Source organism: Eschrichtius robustus, chromosome 17, assembly GCF_028021215.1.
Source record: "Eschrichtius robustus isolate mEscRob2 chromosome 17, mEscRob2.pri, whole genome shotgun sequence".
In the NCBI taxonomy this organism is placed as follows: domain Eukaryota; kingdom Metazoa; phylum Chordata; class Mammalia; order Artiodactyla; family Eschrichtiidae; genus Eschrichtius; species Eschrichtius robustus.
In genome coordinates, this window is record NC_090840.1 from 14,394,174 (window position 1) to 14,417,651 (window position 23,478).

Consider the following 23,478-nt stretch of genomic DNA (forward strand, 5'->3'; position numbering starts at 1 on the left):
TCAGCTAAAGTCAACACCCAGCTAGTTGGAGAAAGAAAAATACCAACATCCTCTGGTAGGGTCTTCTCGATTTTTGGCATTCCAGGCATGGTGTAATATGACTACACAGTGAGGATGGCTGGGGAACTCCATCCCTTCCAGAGCTATAAAGAGGAGGCAATATGGAGGGCTGTCCCCCAGCCTGCAGTATGGGCATCACCTGGGAACTTGGTAGAAAGACAATTCCTGGGCCACCCTCCAGACCTGACTCAGGAGCTCTGTGGGTGGAGCCCAGCAATCTGTGTTTTAAGAAGTCATCTAGGTGATTCCAGTGCACCCTAAAAGTTGAGAACATTGCTCTACACTGTCAAATGAGGACCTTAACTGCCTAGTTCTATGTAGATAGATTTTAAAAACGGTCCTCTCTAGGGATGATGGCAGGCTGAGAGCATACCCACACTTCACCAGATCATTTTATAGATATGAAATCCAGTTTAAAATGTGCATGAATGGTCGTGTTGAAGGAAGCTTGAAGATTCCAATGCCCAGAGCTGCCTGTAGCTCAGCATTCCGCGTTTGGCTGCTTTCTCTCGGAGTTTTCTTAGCTCCGGAGCTGTCTGGCAATTTGAATGTAATCCTTTTTCATGACTGCCTTGGATTTCAGGAAGGTTGGCATGTCCCCAGGGTCATCCTTTGTGCGAGTAATAATCTGGCCAAGGTGTGTGTCAGTGGCCCACATATTGGTCACATCTGCCTGGAAAATCTAGTTTAGTAGTCCCAAGGCATGGTAAGAATCAGTCCTGCTCCGTGCGGGATCTTCTCTACCTAATTTTGTGTTGACATTTTTACGTTTGAGTTGAGGTAAAGCAGAGGAGACCAAAAACAAAGCACATCTATTCTCCATGTGTGCTTTCCTTAGATTTGGTTTTAGAATTCTTAAACTTCTGCCAGGAGAGTAATTAGCAGCCCAGATAAGAGGCCACCTATGGCAGTTACACGTCTGCAATCAGGTATGAATGAGAGAACTACAAACTTGATTAGAGAGTTACCGATATTTTGTAGGCCCATATCTCACTTTCAGGAGGTAGGAAATTAAAAGGAAAATCTAAGAGGAAAGAGCATGGTTTTTATCTCTATGTCACCATCCATCATTATATTTTAGAGCTTTATGTTCAAAGATTTCTTGTGAACAAGGGAGAGAATTTAAAAAGCAGAATGTAAAGAAAGCCCTCTGGTGAAAGAGAATGTTATTCTATTCCATTCCACTGTCAGGAAAAAGGTGCCTCATCTTGAGGCATTGTTACCTCACATGGCATAGCAAGAGAAAAGGAACAGCAGAGTGCCTACAGATGAATGCTGGAAGGAAGATTTTTTAAGCGAATATCCTAAAATAAGGAGGGAAGTCTAGGTACTGTTGGAAATTTTCTCTTGGCGGGGGATTCACTGGGGCCGAAGTATTTGTCAGAGGTTCCGGGAGGGGAAGTAGAGCTGCGTCTGGGGCACAGACAGGGCGGCTGAGGGGCTGAGAGATGGTATCAAAGGGCCAGACCACCCACCAAAGGGTCAACTGGAATGGCCAGGGGTAAAGGAGACCCCCGAGGTGGAGTCAGTGGGCTTGGAAAGCAGAGTGGGAGGAAGCACATCCAGGTAATTCCCTGAAGAACTGGGACTTGGTTGGGACTTGGGTGGAGGGCGGCAAAGTTCCACAAGACAGCAGTGCCATTTTTCTAGAGTAGAGAAGGAACTCTTACAAGTGTTTAGTGACTTCAGATAGATGCCATTTAAATTAGGTAGTTATTCTGGTGAGGGGGCACAAGTGTAAATTACTCTGCTAAGCCCTGATGGTGTGGTGGCTATCAGACTTGGTCTCTGACTTCAGGAAGCTTGCCGAATAATTAGAGAGATCATGAAAATACACGCAGGTCTCGCGCCAGATTGCAGGCTCGTTGCTCAATGGAGGGCTTTGCCTCTGAAGATCCCCGATAAATGTTTGATGCTGATGACAATATGGCTTTTTTAAGACTTCAAAATGGAGTAAGTGGGCTTGCCTGGTGGTACAGTGGTTAAGAATCCTCCTGCCAATGCAGGGGACACGGGTTCAAGCCCTGGTCCGGGAAGATCCCAAATGCCGCGGGGCAACTAACCCCGTGCACCACAACTACTGAGCCTGCGTGCACTCTAGAGCCCGTGAGCCACAACTACTGAGCCTGTGTGCCACAACTACTGAGCCTGTGTGCCACAACTACTGAGCCCACGCACCACAACTACTGAAGCCCATGTGCCTAGAGCCTGTGCTCCACTACAAGAGAAGCCACCACAATTAGAAGCCGGCCCACCACAACGAAGAGTAGCCCCTGCTCGCCACAACTAGAAAAAACCCACACACAGCAACGAAGACCCAATGTGGCCAAAAATAAATAATATAATAAAATAAATAAATTTATTTAAAAAAATGAGTAAGTGAGAATAAGTTGCTAGAATTTCCATCAAAAAGTAATTCTGGAGAAACGTACTGGAATCCTAAAATGGAAAATTAACATTTCGAAGAGGATTTGTGAATTAAAAGACTTTGGAGGGGAAGGATAAGTTAATTTTCTAACCCTTTGAAGAAGACGGTTCAAAATTCCTTAAAACCTAAACTATTTATTGTGGTTCCCCTGGTCTAATCGGCACTTATCACGATATACTATTTATTTTCCAGTGAAACAGAATTACCCGTCCTTCAGAATAGCTCAATTAAGTAGTAGTATATCATATGCTGAAGTTCTCTGTAGAGATCTTAGAGCCCAGAGAGGCCAAGCCTAGTGCACAGCTCACTCTCTTCAGCATCTCCCCACAGATATCCAAATGCCTCTCTGCACCTCCCCACCAGCACGTCTAAGATGCACTTGAAACATACCACGTCCCCAGCTAAAGTCCACTTATCCCCACCAAACTTGCTTTTCCCTCAGTTTTCCTTACCTCAGCAAATGGCAGCATGATCATTTCAGTTGCCTAGGACAGAAAAATGGTGACATTGTTTATTCCTCTTTTTCTCTCACAACCTCCAAGTCTCACATATCAGATAGACTGCGGGCTCCAGCTGCAGAATTTACCCAGAATCAGTCCCCTTCTTATCACCTCCACCACTGCCACCCTTGGGCAAGCCATGCTCACCGCTCAGCAAAGTTGGTGGGATAACCTCCTAAGGAATCTCCCTGCAGCCACACTTGCCGCCCACAGTCAATTCTCAACACAGCAGGCAGAGTGATCCTTCTTAAAGCAAAGTCTGATCATGTCCCTCCTCTGCTTCAAACCCCGCCCCCCCCCCCCACTGGCTTCCCATTTTCATGGGGAAGAAGATTACATATTTTAGCATCGAATTTCTAGATGATGTTGTAGGGGAGCAAAATTTCCCACCCCAAAAGATGTCTCTTTGGCGTGAGGATTAAGCTAGGCAGGTTATTTTTAAGAAACAGAAGTCTCCTGTCAGCTTAATTCTTAGACCAGCCAAAAGAACCTGGAAGGGTGGAGGGAAATTTCTTCCTCCCCAACACTGTAGAATGTCCTACCTGATCTAGCCTCAGCTTCCTCTCAGACAGCATATCCTGCTATGTACCCCTCCTTCACTCCACGCCAGTCATTGGCTTCAAGTTGCTGTTCCCTCTCCTTGTAATGCTCTTTCTCAGGCATCTATTTGCTTAGTCTCTCATTGCTTCAAGTTTTGGCTCAAATATTGCCCACTGATGAAGCTTTCCCTGGACGCACTATGTAAAATTGCATATTACCCCTTCTCCAGAGTCTTCCTATATAGGCTCTTCCTTCCTGGCTCTACTTTCCATCCTTGATTGTTAACCAGCTTTCTTATTAACACCCGATTCTATGTATTTTAGTTCGTTTGTTCGTCATCTTCGGTCAGTAGGATGAAAGCTCCATTGAGGATGGGAATTTGGTTCATCGTGTCCACAGCCCCCAGCTGCAGCCCCCCAAACTGGAACAGTGCTTGGGGCATTGTAGGCACTTGCCTAGACCTGCTCACTCCATGCTTTTGATCTTCCATTTCTGGTTTATTGCGAGAGCTTCCCAAATGGCCTTACAAAATGCCTCAATGAATATTATTTTCTTAGTGCAGCTTTTGTTGTATTAGGCAATAATTTAAAACTTTCCAAGTTTCCTGCTACATTAAGTCTATTTCTTGTTTAGTTTGCAAGCTCCCATCTGAATACATCTTATAATCTAGATGTGTTTGTGGCTTTCAATACACTACTTTCACTGAAGCTCTTAGTCAGTTTTTTGTTACACTTGGTGTTCCTTTTCTCTCTCTCTCTCTCTTTCTTCTTTTCTTTTTTTACCTTTTTCCCCCAGGGAGGCTTCTTTTTCCAAGGTAAATGTAGTCTATTATTTCACTGCTCTTTCCTTGGAACATCCTTCCTCTTTTTCTTCATCTAATCAAACTTTAGCCTTTTCAAAGCTCAGTGCAAGTACCACCTACTCCATTAACGTTTCTTGAATTAATCCAGATTTTATTCATCATTTCCTCTGAACTAGATAAGTTAGAAATGTTAACTTGGCATTTAATTTCATGCATGCCATAAAGTATTCAATTTGTTTCAAATAAAACATTTGATGAGTGTCTACTCTTTAGTTAGATACTATTTTCTTCCAAAAAGTGTTCAGGGAAGGTTAAAATATGTCATATATAGTGTGATAACATAAAAACAGAAAGATGGCTGCTCGTGAATCTGAATGTCTTCCAGGCCAATGTGGAAAGTTAAGAATGCACTTATTTGAGTCTTTTCTCATCACATCATGTGGTTCAACTGAACTGACAATACCAGAGGTTTTTAAAAAAGAAAAATGTTTTCTTATTGAAAGTCTTGGATTTTTTTTTTTTTTAAAGTATAGAAAAGAAGTAGCGCTCATAACTTTCTCTATCCTCCCACTGCTTACACTATTCAAAACTCCCTTCTCAAAATGCGTATGGCTGGTGGGGATGTTTTACCGACCATTTTGGACTAGGGCTGGGCTGCTACTTAGCTCTGGTTTTGGTTTCCTTGCGTCTTCTTACAGAGCGAGACATTGGAACCAGCTGGATCTCAAAACATTACCAAGCAAGCAAAATTTGAACCACTGTTATGGCCACAAAACTCCTGAATGAGCTTCGACCTCTTTTCTCTTTACTGGTCCATCTTCCTTAAGGCTATTTTGTAAGATGTAGGGACTTTACAGCAGCATTTACTTAACAAATGTCTATTGATCACATACATGTGCCTGCTACTATGATAGGCTGTGATAGGCACTACAATAGTCTCTGAGGATACTATCTTTCATTGGCTTATTCACTATTGAGACTGAGTCAATGGAAGGTGACGGTTGACTCACAAACCTGGAGGTATAATTTACTAACATTTATAACAGCATTCCCTCTAGCCAGGTCTCACTGGTCAGTATTAAATGAAATCTGATTCGTTTATTTGAAACCCAAACTCATCTGCCATCTTTGTCACCTCTGCTTGCACCTCACTTCAAATACCCCAACTTTAATTGGCAACTATTTTGACACATGCTTCTAGCTGTGGCAACCAGCTTTGTGCAGGTGCAACCTTTAGCATCTCATTTATAACCCTAGATATATGTAGGATAATTTTCACCCCTTTTCAAGAGAATGTAATTTTAAATACACTGAAGTATTCTGTAGAAAATTCCTTACACATAGGCTGGGTCTGCTCTTCCTTTCCTTACCTCCAAGGTGAGCTACTCACTAAAAAATACCTTAAGAAATCTCTTTTAGAGCTTACAGTGTACCAAGCTCAACCTAAGCTGGGCTTTAGGGACATAAAAATATGAAAAATAAAATTCTTATCTTTAAGACACTTGGTGTGTGTTGATAGACATGAAAACAAGCAATTAAATATGGTAAAGAGCTATGGTAAAGATTTGCATAGGTGCTAAGACTTCAGGAAGGAAAGCTTCTGAAAAAAGGAGACTCTGTAATTAAAACCTAGGATTAAGCCAAGTAGTAAAAGAGGGGAACGTAAATTCTGCCAGAGATAATTACATAATGGCACAGAGGCTTAATAAAATATCTGCACAGAAGTAAAAGCAGTTTGGAGTTTATGGAGTATAAATTCCATGGTGAAATATCCAAGAAGGTGAAGTTGCAGACACGGGTAGGGGTTGTGCAACAGAGAGACTTGAATGACTTGGTAAGGAAACCATAACTCATTTTGCAGGTGATGAGAAACCAGTAAAAATGGCAGCTGTTAAACTCCTTTGAGTCAAGGATTATTTTGAGAATCTGGTTGAAGTCACTGTCTCCCTGTCCAAAAAAGAGCAATCCACCAAAAATTTTTATTCCATTTATTGTGAATTACAGTGAGTGCCCTGAAACCTGCCTGTGGGCATGCCTAAGCATACTCATGTTAAAATCTCTTGCACTAAAATATTTAAAGCATGAGAATAATAAAGCATGAGGATTTATTTTGAACTTTCTGGTAGCCATATGGAAAAAATGGATTTTTGAAGGACAACTTTCTCTGTATGAATATCATCAAGGAAACTAATAATCCAAGCAAGTCAAGATGAGCAGCACAATTATAGTAGTAGTATAAAGAAGAAGTGATAGATTCAGGAAATCTCTTTAGGAAGTATAATTAACGAGGCTGGGATTGATTAGCCATGTGTAATATGAAGCAGGGTATGATGAAGATGAGTTTGCTTTGGACAAGTTCCCTTTGAGATGCTTATAGTTAATCCAATTAAAATGTCCTGCAAGAATCTGGGTACACCAATCTTGAGCTGAGAACTCAAGATTTGAAAAAACTCACCGTAAATGTAGTTAAAACCATAAGAGTGGATGAGCTGACTCAGGGAGATGGTGCAGAGTGGGAAAAGAGTGTTCATACAAAGTACAGCTGAAAGTAAAATAAAAACAATATCAGAAGGTTTTCACTGTATGTGGCAACTAGAAGGTCAGATAGTCTTAGTATAACCAGTCATCTCAGAATGGTAGCAGCGCAAAGCAAATTAAAATAAGTTGAGGGAATGAAATTAGAACACTCCCTAACACCATACACAAAAATAAACTCAAAATGGATTAAAGATCTAAATGTAAGGCCAGACACTATAAAACTATTAGAGGAAAACATAGGCAGAACACTCTATGACATAAATCACAGCAAGATCCTTTTTGACCCACCTCCTAGAGAAATGGAAATAAAAACAAAAATAAACAAATGGGACCTAATGAAACTTCAAAGCTTTTGCACAGCAAAGGAAACCATAAACAAGATGAAAAGACAACCCTCAGAATGGGAGAAAATATTTGCAAATGAAGCAACTGACAAAGGATTAATCTCCAAAATTTACAAGCAGCTCATGCAGCTCAATACCAAAAAAAAAAAAAAAAAAAACCCAATCCAAAAATGGGCAGAAGACCTAAATAGACATTTTTCCAAAGAAGATATACAGATTGCCAACAAACACATGAAAGGATGCTCAACATCACTAATCATTAGAGAAATGCACATCAAAACCACAGTGAGGTATCAACTCACACCGGTCAGAATGGCCATCATCAAAAAATCTACAAACAATAAATGCTGGAGAGGGTGTGGAGAAAAGGGAACCCTCTTGCACTGTTGGTGGGAATGTAAATTGATACAGCCACTATGGAGAATAGTATGGAGGTTCCTTAAAAAACTAAAAATAGAACTACCATACGACCCAGCAATCCCACTACTGGACATATACCCTGAGAAAACCATAATTCAAAAAGAGTCATGTACCACAATGTTCATTGCAGCTCTATTTACAATAGCCAGGACATGGAAGCAACCTAAGTGTCCATCGACAAATGAATGGATAAGGAAGATGTGACACATATATACTATGGGATATTAAAAGAAAATAAAAAGCCATAAAAAGAAACGAAATTGAGTTATTTGTAGTGAGGTGGATGGACCTAGAGACTGTCATACAGAGTGAAGTAAGTCAGAAAGAGTAAAACAAATACCGTATGCTAACACATATGTATGGAATCTAGAAAAAAAAAAGGTTCTGAAGAACCTAGGGGCAGGACAGGAATAAAAATGCAGACGTAGAGAATGGACTTGAGGACATGGGGTGGGGGAAGGGTAAGCTGGGATGAAGTGAGAGAGTGGCATGGACATATATACACTACCAAATGTAAAACAGATAGCTAGTGGGAAGCAGCCGCATAGCACAGGGAGATCAGCTCGGTGCTTTGTGACCACCTAGAGGGGTGGGATAGGGAGGGTGGGAGGGAGATGCAAGAGGGAGGAGATATGGGGATATATGTATATGTATAGCTGATTCACTTTGTTATAAAGCAGAAACTAACACAACATTGTAAAGCAGTTATACTCCAATAAAGATGTAAAAAATAAATAAAATAAAATAAGTTGATGGGTGAATTAAAACTGTGCAAGTAAAGGCATTGGTGGAGAGTTAGTATCAAACATATAAAGAGCTTGTACAACTCAAAATCAAAAAAACAAACAACCGGATTTTAAAAATGGGCAGAGGACCTGAATAGACTTTTTTTTTTCAAAGAAGGCATGTAGATGGCCAACACGTGCGTGAAAAGATGCCCAACATCACTAATTATCAGGAAAATGCAAATCAAAACCACAATGAGACTTTACCTCACACCTGTCAGAACGGCTATTATCAGAAAGACAAAAAATAACAAGTGTTTGCAAGGATGTGAAGAAAAGGGAATCCTCATGCACTGTTGGTAGGAATTAAGTTGGTGTAGCTACCATGGAAAACAGTATGGAGGTTCCTCAAAAAATTAAAAATAGAACTACCATATGATCCAGTAATTCCACTTCTGAGTATTTATCTGAAAACAAAACAAAAACAAAAACACTAACTCAAAAAGCTATATGCACCCATATGTTCATTGCAGCATTATTTACAATAGCCAAGATATGGAAACAACCCAAGTGTCCATATGTGAAATCTAAAACACAAAGCAAAGGAACAAATAAAACAAAACAGAAACAGACTCATAGATACAGAGATCAAACTGGTGGTTGCTAGAGGGGAGCGGGGTGAGGGGCAGCCGAAATAGGTGAAAGAGATTAAGAGACACCAACTTCCAGTTATAAAATAAGTAAGTCATGGGGATGTAAAGTACAGCATAAGGAATATGGTCAATAATATTGTAATAACTTTGCATGGTGACAGATGGTAACTAAACTTCTTCTGGTGACCATTTCAGAATGTATACATATATCAAATCACTATGATGCACACCTGAAACTAATAGGATATTTTATGTTATACTTCAATTTTTTAAAAAGGCATTGAGGGATTTTTAGAATGTTTAGGGAGTTTGTCTCAAAGAAGAATGGGCTAGAAAAAGCAACAGGTAGATGTTTTAGATAATTATGGGAGGCATTTGTTTTGTTTGTTTTTTTAAGGCTGCAAGAGAAGTGAACTTGTTTCTATGCTGTGGGAAATGAGCAGTAGAGATAAACAGAATGAGTGGTGGTGAGTAAAAGAAATTAGGTCCAAGAGGCAGATGAGATGATGGGACCCAAATCACCAGCCTGATGAATGGTCTAAGCCTTAGTCGGGGAGAGGGTCTCTCATCCTCTGTGAACTGGAAAGGTGGTGAATACAGGTCAGGGTGAAGATAATTCTGTTGGTGCTGTGTGAGGGGGAGTAGGAGGTCCTTATTCCTGATTAGATAATTTTTCTGGATGACACAGAAGAGAGGTGATATTTTTGAAAAGACTTTGAAAGGAATGGAAGAAAGAAAAACAACCAAGAAGCCAAAGTTTAAAGTTGGAGACTATTGATTTATACTCATCAGTCCTAGAGTGTCATGATTTTCACCAGTAGTTTTCAGCTGCACATGTGAATGAAAATGATGAGTTAATACAGGGTTAGGGTCTGGTTGGCAGTAATGACTTAAAGGACATGGGTGCATGGGAATTGAGGGGGCAGTAAGTCCCAGCTGAGGAGGGCAGGAAGGAAATCAGGAGAGGTATGAAACCGGGAGAAAACCAAGGGAAAATGAAGATCTATGTTTGGTTAAAGAGAAAGTGAGTTTGTGAAAGAGCCTGCAGGAGGCGAGTTTGTTGTCAGAGAACAGGATATTGGATTTAAAGATTTCTGGCAGAGCAATTGAGTTATCTGCCCTTGGGTTAGGGAAGGTGAAATAGTAGGGAAGTTCTCCAGATTTGAGATTGAGGGACTTTGAAATTAGCAGGTAGATACACATGAACACAAAGATCATTCACGATAATAGTGACACTTGAGTTGAAGAAGAAAATACTGAACCTGATCAAAGTCTTCACAGGCAGAAAGAGAACAGGTTAATATTTATAATCCTGTGTTAGCTGAGGTTGAGGGCTTAGATAGCCTCCTTTGGAGAGGAAGTGCTATAATATTCTTAGAGGAAAAAGGGATGTCATATTCTTAGACGAGAAACAGGCTTCAGTTATGACAAGGAAGAGCAAGACACATTTTGTTTAGCGGCTGAGAATATAGAAGAGTGTTTAATATGGAAGGGGAGTTTTAGAAAGCAAAGTGAAAATGTTTGAGAGTATGAGTATAACTCTTGTGGTGTAAAAAAAAAAAAAAAAAAGATTTAACTTTTATTAAGACCGTATTTCCCAGACTTGCCCACACAACTGTTGTTTGCATAGTACCTACTAACCTCTTACAAAAGTAGTGCTATGTGGATTACAGCTTGGGAAACATTGGCAGAGTGCTCAAGGATAGCAGGGCTGAGAAGCATTCCGCAATGGAGTTGGTGCCAAGTCACGGTGAATTCAACTCTTAAGGTATCTGGAGGGCACTGTTTGGACAAAGATGAACCAGCTTCAGGGCCACCCAATTTGTTGGTTGTTTTCATGGCCATTTGTCTTTTCAACTCAGCTAAATTGAGAACTCTGTGAAATCAAGGGCAGTAGCAATTTCTTTACATCTCCACAACATTTGGGTTATTATTGAGCATATTGATAAATACTAAGTAAGTATTTCTTTTTATTGAAGCTTGCAATGAGAAAAAAAAAAAAAAACATTACAGCTTACTTTTGATTTCTCGTTTCATTCTGCCTTTGTTGGAGACTTATTTTCTGTTTAGGTTTTTAACCTAATGTTAAATACTCAAACGTGTTGGAGCTCATTGTTAATTTTTAATGGTAATTTTTACTTACATGTTTCAATATCTTGTGTACCTACATACTTTCTTTCTTTGATAATTTTGATGAAAAAAGAATATTTCCCAATTATTAGAAGTAAACAAAATAAAAAGAAATAGTTGGGCAGATTTGGGAAGTATGTAGCTAAATCAGTCTCTTAAAAGTGATGCTGTTTTTTTAGAGTAAAAATTTAAAACTTAACTAAAAGTGTAAGATTTTTGACCCAAGAGTTTTATATGACTATCAGCAAGCTACTCTTGAGAATTATTTAATTAGCTTGTATAATACAGTAAATATGGTTTGTGTATAGAAGGTAATATGTAAGTATAAATGTATAATATATACAGAAATGTACAATATTTAATATTGTAGGAATAAAAATATAATGTACAATATTTATAATTATACAAAAGGTAAAGAGAGAGTCATGCATATACGTTATTGGATTCCGCTGTAGCATATAAAAGCAAAGATATAAAATAGTTGAAAATTTTGACTATTGAGCCTGGTACAGTTATGAATTGTATTTGAGTTTGTGTTTTTGAAAATATTAATGGCATATATCATGTTTTTATTAATACTCCCATGAGAGCACTCACCTCATGGGAGTTAAATGCAAGAAAAAAGTAAGGGCACTGGTAGAAATTTCCAGTCTCTGGATTATTTGATATACTGTCCTCCAGCATTAGCAGAGCTTATTCTGCTGCTCTTAGGTCAGAGTTTCAACATTTATTGATGAGCTCTACCTCCTTTGATAAAGTGGTTTCACAGTATAATGTAAACCCAGACTAGTGTCTCTCTAGAGGTGAGGATATAGAAGCTCAGAAATCTATTGTCCTAAAAGTTCCCATGTAATCTGCCTCTCCTGAAGAAGACCCAGGGTCTATGAGAACCCTGGGCAGCCACACGTATCGAGAATCTTCACATCCCCTGTCGAGATGAATCTTGACCTGCAGGCCTTTAAGCGCAGGTTTGGTTGATTTGGAGAATTGTATTTGATAAACCTCTGTGCGGCCATGGGAACCCTCTGATGCCCCTGGACCCAGAAGTCAGGCAAGCACACTGTGTTGGATGCTTGCTTTTCTTCCACTCACTTCCCCATTGTAGTTTCCGTGAAAACATTTGTTTATAAACCTTCCTCAGTGAGGCTAAGAAGAAAAGCAGATTCTATCTAGACTAATCTTCCCATGTATACAGGAGAAAAGAAGAAAGACTTTTCCTTAAAGGTTAGAAAAGCAAAAACACTGTATTGCAAAGGTTTCGGTAAGGCTGTATTTCTGCTTGGAAGAAGCATGTCTGAATTTAGAGTTTAGAAGTTCATAGTCATGTCCTCAGTAGTATGTAGTTCACAATTCACAATTCAACCTTATTAGAGTTTCAATGACCACTGTTAATCATTTAGGCTTCAAGGAGACAACCTGGTGGAAAGGGCAGAAGAGACCTCGCAAATACTTCAGTCTCCAGATGAAATAATCCCAGATTCTTTGGGTAAGTTTCAAATCCAACAATATACATTGTAGTTTTAGCGGCACTTAAAGATTTTTTACAAAAGAAAACTAAACCAAACATCTTCCCCTGTGCCAAATCACCGTAGCTGCCAATCCTACATCCACCACTTCTGCAGGCTGTGTGTCAGGAGGTTAAGGGCAGAGGAGAAAATGAAGCAAGAAGCGTGGGTCCTGAGGAGCAGCCTCTTAATGCCTGCGCCTGTTTAAGGTACAAACAGGTCAGCTCTACGTTGGCTACTCCCAAAGTTTGTCACTAATTCCAACTTGGTTTTGGAACTTACATTGCCTACTCACATTCGCACATCATGGATCCCTTCAGTCCTCCAGGCAGAAATGTCAATATCAAATTGGATTTTCCTTCCTCTCTCTCAGCCCTATATTAAATTGGTCTCAAATCATGTCACTGTCACCAAGCCAGTCTCATCTTCATTTTCCCTGAGACTGCTTAGTCTATGCCCTTGTCCTCTTTCTCTAGCTAGTGTAAGCTCTGTAAATAGATTCTCCTTGTACTGTCTCACCCGTTTTGGTTCATTATCTTTATAAAAATAAAGCTGCTATTTCTTCCCCATTTTCTATAGGACAGAATTCAAACTCCTTGGCTTAGCATATTAAGTTCATGCCAGGGCACTTCAAAATGTTTGAAGGATAAATAAATACGTACATGTAATGCCACTACAGTGACATCTAAGGTATATCACTGCTTCATCATTCAGTGTTCTAGCAGGGAGCAGTCAGTACATCCAATTGGAATAATTAGAAGAGAAACCATAGGAAAACATTTTCCTTACATCTGGATAGAGAAGGACATCTTAAACAAGATGCAAACATTCCTAAACATTAAAAAATATTCAACTGTAGAGTGTTGAGAATTCTTGTTCATCAAAAGATGCCAGAAAAAAGTGAGTTGACAAGCTACAAAATAGGAAACTATCTTTGAATATATTTGTCACTGATCAAAGATTAATATTCAGAATACATAAAGTACATCTATAATTTAATAAAGAAAGGATCAGCAAACCAATAGAAAAATAAGCAACAGATATGAATAGACATTTCACGGAAGAGGAAACACAAATGGCCAATGAGCATATGAAAAATGTTTAGTAATCAAGGAAAAGCAAGTTAAGACCACAGAGAGATGCTCTTTTACAACCTTTTATTTGACATTAATTAAGAAATCTGGCAAAATCAAGTGCTGGTGAAGATAGAGACGAAAAGAAACTCATACACCACAGGTGGGGCATAAACAATTTTGGAAATTGTCTTCCATTATCCTAAAATCTGAGTAAAGCCCAGAAACTCCACTTCTGGATAAATATGTTAGAGAAGCAAGTCTTGTGTACCATGAAATGTAAGCAAATTTGTTAGTATGCTGGTGGACACTAAAATGGATAGATTATAAAATTGTTACACTGTAGGAATCTGAATGCATTTCAGCTACACACATAGGATGGATGAAATCAGTGATGTGCTGGTAAATGTGAACAACTGTTTCTTTGAAAAAGAAAGCCCTGGTTTGTAGAGATTGACGGCTTCCATAATCTAAATATAACATAATATAAATGCTGATTTCAAGCAACTGATCTGAAATGGCAGTTGGGTCTTCCAATCTGGTATGAGTAGGTTGCAGCTCACAACTGAATGAGTCTTAAAAGCATAATATTTGTAAAAAAAAAGTTGTAAAAATATGTATCTCAATAAAATAAAATGTCTATAAAAAAAGCATAATGTTGATTGAACAAAAGCAAGTCATAGAATGTCATTTTTTTAAAGCTCAAAACTAGCAAATCTAAATAGTATATTCTTTAGGAAAACATACATTAAGTGATACAATTATATTGAAAAAAGGGAATGAAAGACTCGAAATGGTGGTTATTCTCACGGGGTAGGGGAAGCAAGGAGAAGGGATTAGGAAGGAGCTCACAGGTATATGAAGGTTATTGGAAATGTTTTAATTCTTAGGTTAGGTGGTGGGTTTGGGGTGTTTATTTTATCATTGTGCTTTGTAACTTAAATATACTATATATATATTTTATTATACATGTATATTTTATATGTACTTTTTTATATATCAAATATTAAAAACATTATATATAAAAGTTAAAAAATAAAGTGTTGTGGGAACATAAACCAATGCCAGTGTAGCACAATACTAAATAAAGGTAATAGTTTCTATATACTCAAATCTCTCATAGTACTGATGAGATGAAACACTCTCAGGACGAACCTTTAACGCTGCCAGTAAAAGGTGAGCCGTGTGTCATTAGCAATTTAGGGGCCCCAGGCTGGCCATTTGTTGACACTCCGTTAGCTTTTGGAGTCATCCTGGCTTCTCCTCACTGGTACTCTTGCATGTGTACCTTTACTTAAGCCATTTTTCTCCAACTCATAGTAAGTTCTTTCTCATTCCCTCTGCCTGTTCGGATCCTATGTGCTAAGATGATGTCAAGTCTCCCTGAAGTCCAGCCCACAGCAGTGTTTTCTGTTTTTCAATCCCTAATTGCTTTTTGGTTTTTTTTAATAAGATCTGGTTCTTTTTTTTGTTTTTTAATGTTTGGTGGCACCGCGTGGCATGTGGGATCTTAATTCCCCAACCGGAGATCGAACCCACTCCCTCTGTATTGGAAAGCAGAGTCTTAACCATTGGACCACCGGGGAAGTCCCCAACCCCTAATTGTTTTTGAATTACTCCTTGTGTGTTTATTCTTCTTACCTCAGTTGGATTATATGCTTCTTGAGGGTTTCTTGTGTTCTCCACCATGCTCAATATAAAACTAGATACAAAAAATAAATAAAATAAAATTCAAAAAAAAAAAAAGTAGGTACAAAACAGGTATTAACTACTGGCCCATTATATATATACTTAATTCTATCAAAACCACTCCAATCCACCGATCTACAGATAATATATCCTTCAGCAATCATGTTTACATAATAACTGAATATTGTTAGGATTTAAATTTTTTAGAAAATTAAACAAGGCATCAGTAATATGTTGATTATACTTACTTGCATTCGCTGGGGGAAAAGGTATTCATTAAGTTTAAGCTCCTTTCTTGAACTTCTTATATCCTGCATTCTTCACATTCAGATATTAGAGACCTAATCAACAAATTCCAAAATATGCTTTCTGATTCAGTACATTCTTTTCTACTTAAGTTAGTCAAATCACTAGATCCAAAAAGTGCTAATGTGATTTTTATGTTAAATATGCATCCACATGGAGCTTGGCTCAATAAACATAAATATTTCTATGAACATGTATAATCTTGTGCTTAACAAAAACCTGTTATGGCACAAACAGCAAAAGTAAAAACAATGACAGGAAGACATTAAGTGAAGTTAAACAGCGGCAAACCCTACAGATCTCCAGGTTCTTACCAGCATGCCCAATCAACCACAGAGGCTAAGTTTTTAGTCCAAGTGCTGCCAGAAACTTAGATTTTGAAAAAATTACTTTATCTTTCGATGCTTCAGTTTCTTCTCTCAAATGAGGAGATAAACTCTCTAACATTTGACAGATTTAGAGACTCATTTTTCCCCTCCATGTTATTAAAAAAAGCTCAAAGAATTCATTGCTTGCATTTTGAAAATCACTTATACTTAGAAGAAATTGCTCTGGAATAGACAGGACAAAATACGCATATGCACCCACCAGTAGTTGGTAATAAGCAAAGTACTCAGAACACTTAAAAAAATGGAGTGTACCCCTCCCAGCCTTAAACACTAAGGTTTTATTTCATGATGTTTATTGTCCCTACTAACTTGTTAGATTAGTATTCTATCACTAGGTTTGGGCTATTTAAGGGTCCTTTCAACTTAACTTTTAATACAGTCAGATATGTAAATTCACAAATATTCTGGCGCACTTCACAGTTGTCCCTTTATGCTGAGCTGAATGGATCTTTTCACACTGTAGATTTCACTGGATATGGCACCAATAACCAGGAAGAATTCAACCAAAACAAGAACAGAACAAAATGTAAAACCGTATAAAGTTACCAATACCTTCCCTTTATAAATGTTAATTTTTATTAAAAAAATCAATACTGTAAAGGTGTTCAAATAAATTCCAAGAGAGAAAGAGTCATAGAAAATTTTCTTGCTCAACTTGTTTTGAAAGCACCTAGCTGAGAGCCTGGCATATAGTTTTTTTGAATAAATGAATATACAAATATACAAATAAATGGATGAATGAATTGATTAATGTACATATGCATAAAAAACAAATGCAATGACAATATCTCTTTAAAACCATTAACTGCTCACCGAGAGGAACTTGAGAACTCACTTACTGTATAGTATTTCTAGCTATAAAAAACCTAGCAAATCCACAAGAGAGTGTGTTTTCTTCTGTAAATGAAATAATTTGCTTTATAGTGTAGAATAGAACATTTTAATATTACTTATTGTCAATATTCTACACAAATAAAAAGTTCAACGCACAAATAAAATAGAAAAAATACCAAGTGAATGCTGAAATTACAGTAATATTTGCTCACAATTCTGCAGAATATAATTCAGTCGTGGAGGACTTGAATTATGCTAACTTATACACTCTAATGTAAAGAATCTATCTAGTGTCACATTTACAATGGGGTTTTAATAGATAGGGGCTCAAGTTTCCTTCATTAATAGATGAATATTTTTAACTTGATATAGTTCTCATCATTTATCCCGATTTTATTTTTCTTTTTGAATATAAAATTCTAAATTATCGGAGATAGAGCTCTATGATTCAAAAGCTATGCTTATGGATTTGTGCTAAGCTTTCCATTGTCTCTCTGGTCTTGAGTGGCCATTAAGGGCTTGGAGGATTTAATGCTCTGATTTTCTTCTCAGAGCACACATTTTATGCAACAGGAAAAAAAATCTGTCTCCATATGTATGTGAATCTGAAGAAAGTCTTCTCTAGGGAGGCCTGTGGCTCTTTAAAATTAATAAATATAAGAAATCAATTCTTAAAGTTTCCAGTGGTTTAGAATACCTTCCTCTTAACTGATGTTTTAATTTGAATGGAAGGTATTAAAATACAGACTGTTTCTAGATGCTGCATGTGTCTGTCTTTATTGAAATATTCTTTATAGCCTATAGAAATCTTCGTTATAATTAATTTAATTCAGCAGACATATGGAAAGTGTTGCCATCATTTTATTCATATATTTGAAAGTTGCTACCCACCCACTCATCAGTCTAGTCAAGTGAATAATTATAACTTTTTGCTTGATACATTAAAATGGAAAGCCTACCACCATTGAATAATACGTATTTTTCTCTAGACTTTTCAGAATGTTTCATTCCATTTAAAAGAGAGAACACAAATTGATACCTAAATAGTGTAGCAAAAAAAAAAAGTTGATGGATAAAACAAATACAAAATTACAATACAGAAAAAGGACATTAAAGTTCCAACAGTTAGCTGACTAATATGCCAAAAGGAGTGTCGCCCTAAGATGACTGCAGCTCCTGCAAATTCCTGACTTCACTGTGCCCTTTTAAATTAGAAATACTAAACGTTTTTCATACGTTGTCTTTAAGCTAAATAAATAACACTCTACACCCTATTTTAAATCACAAACACTATGATTTTTCAACAACTGGTTCAGTCATTTTAATATCCTTCTCGTAATAGGTTTATGTATCAGAGAGTTAGTAAGCAATATGTGACTCTAATTTATTCATTCTTATTGTGAAAACAGATTCTTTAGCTGGAAGCGAAGAAGCACTGATGGAAGAGGGTGAAGAATTTGAGAAAGCATCTAGATTAACAGGACCTGTAAGTATATTCATTTACTTATTTTTATCTCTAAAACTAATGTATATCACTAATAGGAACATCTAAAGGGAATAGGAAACAATATTATTCAAACTAAAGAATATTTTAAAACATGCATCCAGTATATTCCACAGAGTCATGCAGTTGCTTGTATGAGTAGGTGGCCAGCTTGATTACAGGTACCCAGCAAAGCTGGACTGAGCTCTTTCAGCAATTGGGGAATAAGATTTGAAGGAGGTGGGAAAATCTAATTTCTGGTATTATTAACTTTTTGCTTGTGCACATGAACATTCTAAAAGATTATGAGCTGCCATCTTAAACTTCACTAAGTTTATATACAGCCTGATAGAAAAATAACTGTTTTGCATATCCTGAAAGTTTACATATAACTTAAGCATGGTAGTACCAGTTGTGAAGTCCTTGTGATATTTTGGTTAAACTATATCTCTTCCATAGAGTATGTTGGGAGGAAACCATTAGGTTTAAGATTTTCAATGCAATTTAATGTTAAAAGGATAAACACAGAAAAAAACTGAAATCTACATGTAAATTCTAAATATAAAGTTTGTAAAAGATTCTGAGTTGCTCTAAAAATGGCTATGCAATCTTGCATTATCCTAAACTTAATATTTAGACTGGATTAATATACTTACAGTATTCTCTGCATTAGTTTGTTAGGGCTGCTGTAACAAAGCACCACAGACTGGGTGGCTTAAACAACAGAAATGTATTGTCTCACTGTTCTGGAGGCAGAAGGCTGAGATCCAAGTGTCAGCAGGGTTGGTTTCTTCTGAGGTCTTTCTCCTTGGCTTACAGACAGCGCCTTCTCTCTGTGTCTTTGTCTTCACATGTTCTTCCCTCTGTAAAATGTCTGTGTCCTAATCTCCTCTTCTTATAAATACACCAGTCATTTTGTATTGGGACCCATCCCAATGATCTCATTTAACTTAATTACCTCCTTAAAAATCCTATTTCCTATTAGTACACATTCTGAAGTACAGAATGTGTACTAATCCTATTTAGTACACATTCTGAAGTACAGAATGTGTACTAATCCTATTTAGTACACACTCTGAAGTACTAAAGGTTAGAACTTCAACATGAATTTTGGGGGAACACAATTCAGTTCATAACATTCTCTGATGAGATTACATTATTTGGAACATTATTTGGATCACAGGATTTGGTTGAGGGTACCACATTTTTCAATGGATTTCATAATAAAATTAATTTTACAATTACTGATGAAATTAATATATCTTTGTTCATATGTCTGCTTCTCATTGAAGCTTCCCAGGCCTTATTTAAAATTTCTAATTTCTCTATTTTTCTATATAGCACTTCTCAGCTTCTACTATACTATATGATTTACTTATTTATTGTCTGTCTCCTCCCACATAATATAAGGTCTATGAGGACAAGCATTTTTTGTGCATTTTTTTGCTTCTGTATTCCTAGAAGAGTGCCTATATATAGTAGGCACTCTATACCTATTATACAACATAATAGTTGTATGTTGAATAAGAGAAATTATTTAGCAATAATTTCTTACCATGAGATGAAAAATATCTTATTTTCACTTATTATAAAATAGTAGAAACTTAGAAATAGGAAGAAGCATGGTGGTCATCTAGTTCAGGATTTCCTCTCCCTTACCTCAGTATTCTGGCCTCCTGTGCCACTTTCATCCAACACAAGAACATCCATTTTATAGATAAGGAAATGGAAAGTCAGAGAAGTTTAGTAACTGGACCAAGATCCCAAAGTTAAAAAAAGCAGTGAGGTCAGACTCTACTCAATGCTCTGTGATGAACTAAATGGAAAGGAAATCTAAAAAGAGAGGGGATATATGTATACAAATAGCTGATTCACTTTGCTGTACAGCAGAAACTAACATAACATTGTAAAGCAACTATACTCCAATTAAAATTAATTTTTTTAAAAAAAGCAATGAGGTCAGGAGTTGAGCACTAGTCAGTTTCCCTTCTACTGCACATTCTTGACAGTTCTAGTGCCTTCCTGTTTCTTTTATAAACAGATTATTCCTATTTGTTAGACATTTTCTTACATTTCTCACAATCACGTGTAACCATTGGTCTTAGTTCTACTCCTGAGGTAATAGTCCTTCCTCGGCTGAACTGACCTCCAGATAGTAGAAGCTGTTAGTATGTCCCATCTGACACTTTTTCCCAGCCAAAACACAATCTGTTCTTTCAACCAATTCTTACATTGTGTAGTTTTCAAAGATTTCATTTTCCTCTGGATGCTTTCTCTGAACATATTCTTGTTTGCCAAGTCCCCTGTAAAGTGTGGGTTATGCCACAGCCAAACGCAGGGTTTCAAATAATGTTCCCACATCATAGAGTGTAATGGAGTATGCATTGATAATCTCATGATCTCTTGCATGATAATCTTCATAATCTCATGATGATAAAAGCATGTCATCCTTCAGTTTGGGATAATCTGTCATTCATCACTTTTTGCAAAGATTTTTTTCATCATCTGTGAATTCCATCAAAGCCTTATTCATATCTCAAAAGATACCATTAAATTCTTTTTCTAATAATTTTCTAAAATCAAGATTTATCCTGTCCATAGTATTTAGCTTACTTAATAATACCTAATAACCCAAAGAGGAAAAAAAAGAGAAAATAGTTTTTTTGGTCAAAATTCTGAGTGGTTTCAAACTGACCTTTGGAAATTTTTGCTTTCTTTTCACAGTGCTCACATAAGTGTTTTTCTAATGCAGAAATTTGTCCTAAGCCAATTTAACTTTTCATTTATCACATTCACTAGATTTTGAATTCTTAAAAATTCTGTATTTCCATTTAAAGTCAAATGTAAATTTAAACATTTAATTTAGGGGGTAAGTATGGAATAGAAACAATAAATGGATAAATAAATTAATATCAGGACCTTGAACATAGTTTCTAGATGGTAGCTGCGTTTATTATGAAGAAAACATGGATTTAAAAAATTATCAGATTGATGATATTTTAGATGGAAATTCCCTAAATAATATTTCTTACAATTGTATTTTTGGTAAATCAAGAAGAAAATTGTGGCTTTATCTAAATATTAATGGAGAACTGGAACAAAGCAGAACTTTTTTTTCCTTTATTACCATAAGAAGTACAAAATACTTCAAAGCAAATTTTGAGTCATTTCCTGCAAAAATATAAACATGCCACAAATGTTAAAAACCATTTAGAGTAGTTTCAACACATGCTGTCTCTATTTGCTAACTTTCCATGTTGGGTATTGGATATTAATAAGTGGGTAACAGACTCTTGGAAACTTTTTTTCCCCAGTGGCTTAAGCGGTGTTTAAAATATTTTGTGAATATTTGAGTGAGGTAAAAGCAATATTTAGATTTACATTTTTATCCTCCCCCAAATAAGCAAATCATTCTTTTGGAATTTCCCTCTCTCCCTCCTCCTTTTCTGTTCTGGAATGTCTCAGCATATCTACACCTTGTGAAGATTAAAGCTGGATTTGTCAGATAAATCTATTCATTAAAAATGAAACAACAAAAAGGAAGTCTTAGGAAGAAAATACAAAGCAGCAGATATTGATTATGACCTTTTAGTCCATAAATAGAGTACATAAACTTTTTTAGATCATGATCCATAAAGACTTACTATCAATGATTTTTAAAATTTCACAGTTCCTCTAGTTTCTTAATCTTGGAAATTCTATTTTGTTTTGAAAGTATTAAACAAGTATGGGAGCATAATGGGAAGATGAAAAGATAATTAAGAAAGATATTTAGCATTCAATATCTTACTGTTTTTCTTTTTCCTTTGTAAGTCTCATTTATTTTATTCATTAGTCAATACTGACCAGTCCATCATAAGCTGACTCCTATAAGACTGTATGTAACTGGTCATCATTTCTTAGTTAAAGCAGAAGGAAAATCAAAAGAAGGACTCTTGGGCTTCCCTGGTGGCGCAGTGGTTGAGAATCTGCCTGCCAATGCAGGGGACACGGGTTCAAGCCCTGGTCTGGGAAGATCCCACATGCCGCGGAGCAGCTGGGCCCGTGAGCCACAATTACTGAGCCTGCGCGTCTGGAGCCGGTGCTCCGCAACCAGAGAGGCCGCGATAGTGAGAGGCCCGCGCACTGCGATGAAGAGTGGCCCCCGCTTGCCGCAACTAGAGAAAGCCCTCGCACGAAACGAAGACCCAACACAGCCAAAAATAAATAAATAAATAAATAAATAAAGTAGCTATTAATTTAAAAAAAAAAAAAAAAGAAGGACTCTTGTAGGGAAATATTTCCTAAAATTCCTAGGAGTTACTAAAAGTTATGTTTTTAGTACATTTTCCTTCTGAAGAGTCTTATCTGTTTGAGAAGACGGGTAAAACTAACTAGAATGATGGTACTAGTAATGATAATGATATCACATATGTGTATAGCACTTTTTAATTGTTAAGCATTTTCACATACTCAGTATCAGTCGTCTCTGAATTTTGCAAGTCCTATGACTTATCACTTAGATTTGACAACCCTTCTGTGATATATTCATATTTCCCAGTGCCCAAACTCTCACAGAACTTGTCAGAGTCCATACAGTTATTAAGGCACTGGAGCCACTATTAAACAGCAGATGTAATATAGAAAGAATAAAATTAGGCCACTATCAGTAGCCAATATTAAAGATAGGATTATTTGCTAGATTAAATTGATAGTGAAAAAGTGAAGTTTGAGGGACTAAATCATGAGACAGGTAAATTTTTATGAGAGCAAGTGATCATTAAATCTGGAGCATAAAAGACTACTAATCTTGCTTGTGTCCTTGACAGTTGAAGGAGTATGAGAAACCAGAGCAACATGACGAGAAGGGGATCTTAAAATTCAAAGGGTACTCAGAAGGAAAGGAAAGAGGAAAATAATACATGTATCAGAAAAGATTCCTTCGGCAAACTTGATGCAAAAGTTAGACTCAGGTGATTACAGAATCATCTTAATAAAGTAGACGTCTACTTAGCTGGATTAGGGGTAAACTTTGATTACTTTTAAGCTTGACTTGGCAATATTAATTGTGCTTTCTGAA

General features: G+C 37.0%; 1 protein-coding gene across 1 annotated transcript in view; it reads left to right on the plus strand.

The window, feature by feature from the left end:
• The window catches only part of C17H8orf34 (chromosome 17 C8orf34 homolog), a 357,552-nt gene that overhangs the window by 246,816 nt on the left and 87,258 nt on the right, over positions 1-23,478 (plus strand). The window contains 2 exon segments of the mRNA XM_068525761.1: positions 12,541-12,626; positions 18,346-18,422. Coding sequence (XP_068381862.1) covers positions 12,541-12,626; positions 18,346-18,422 — 163 coding nt within the window.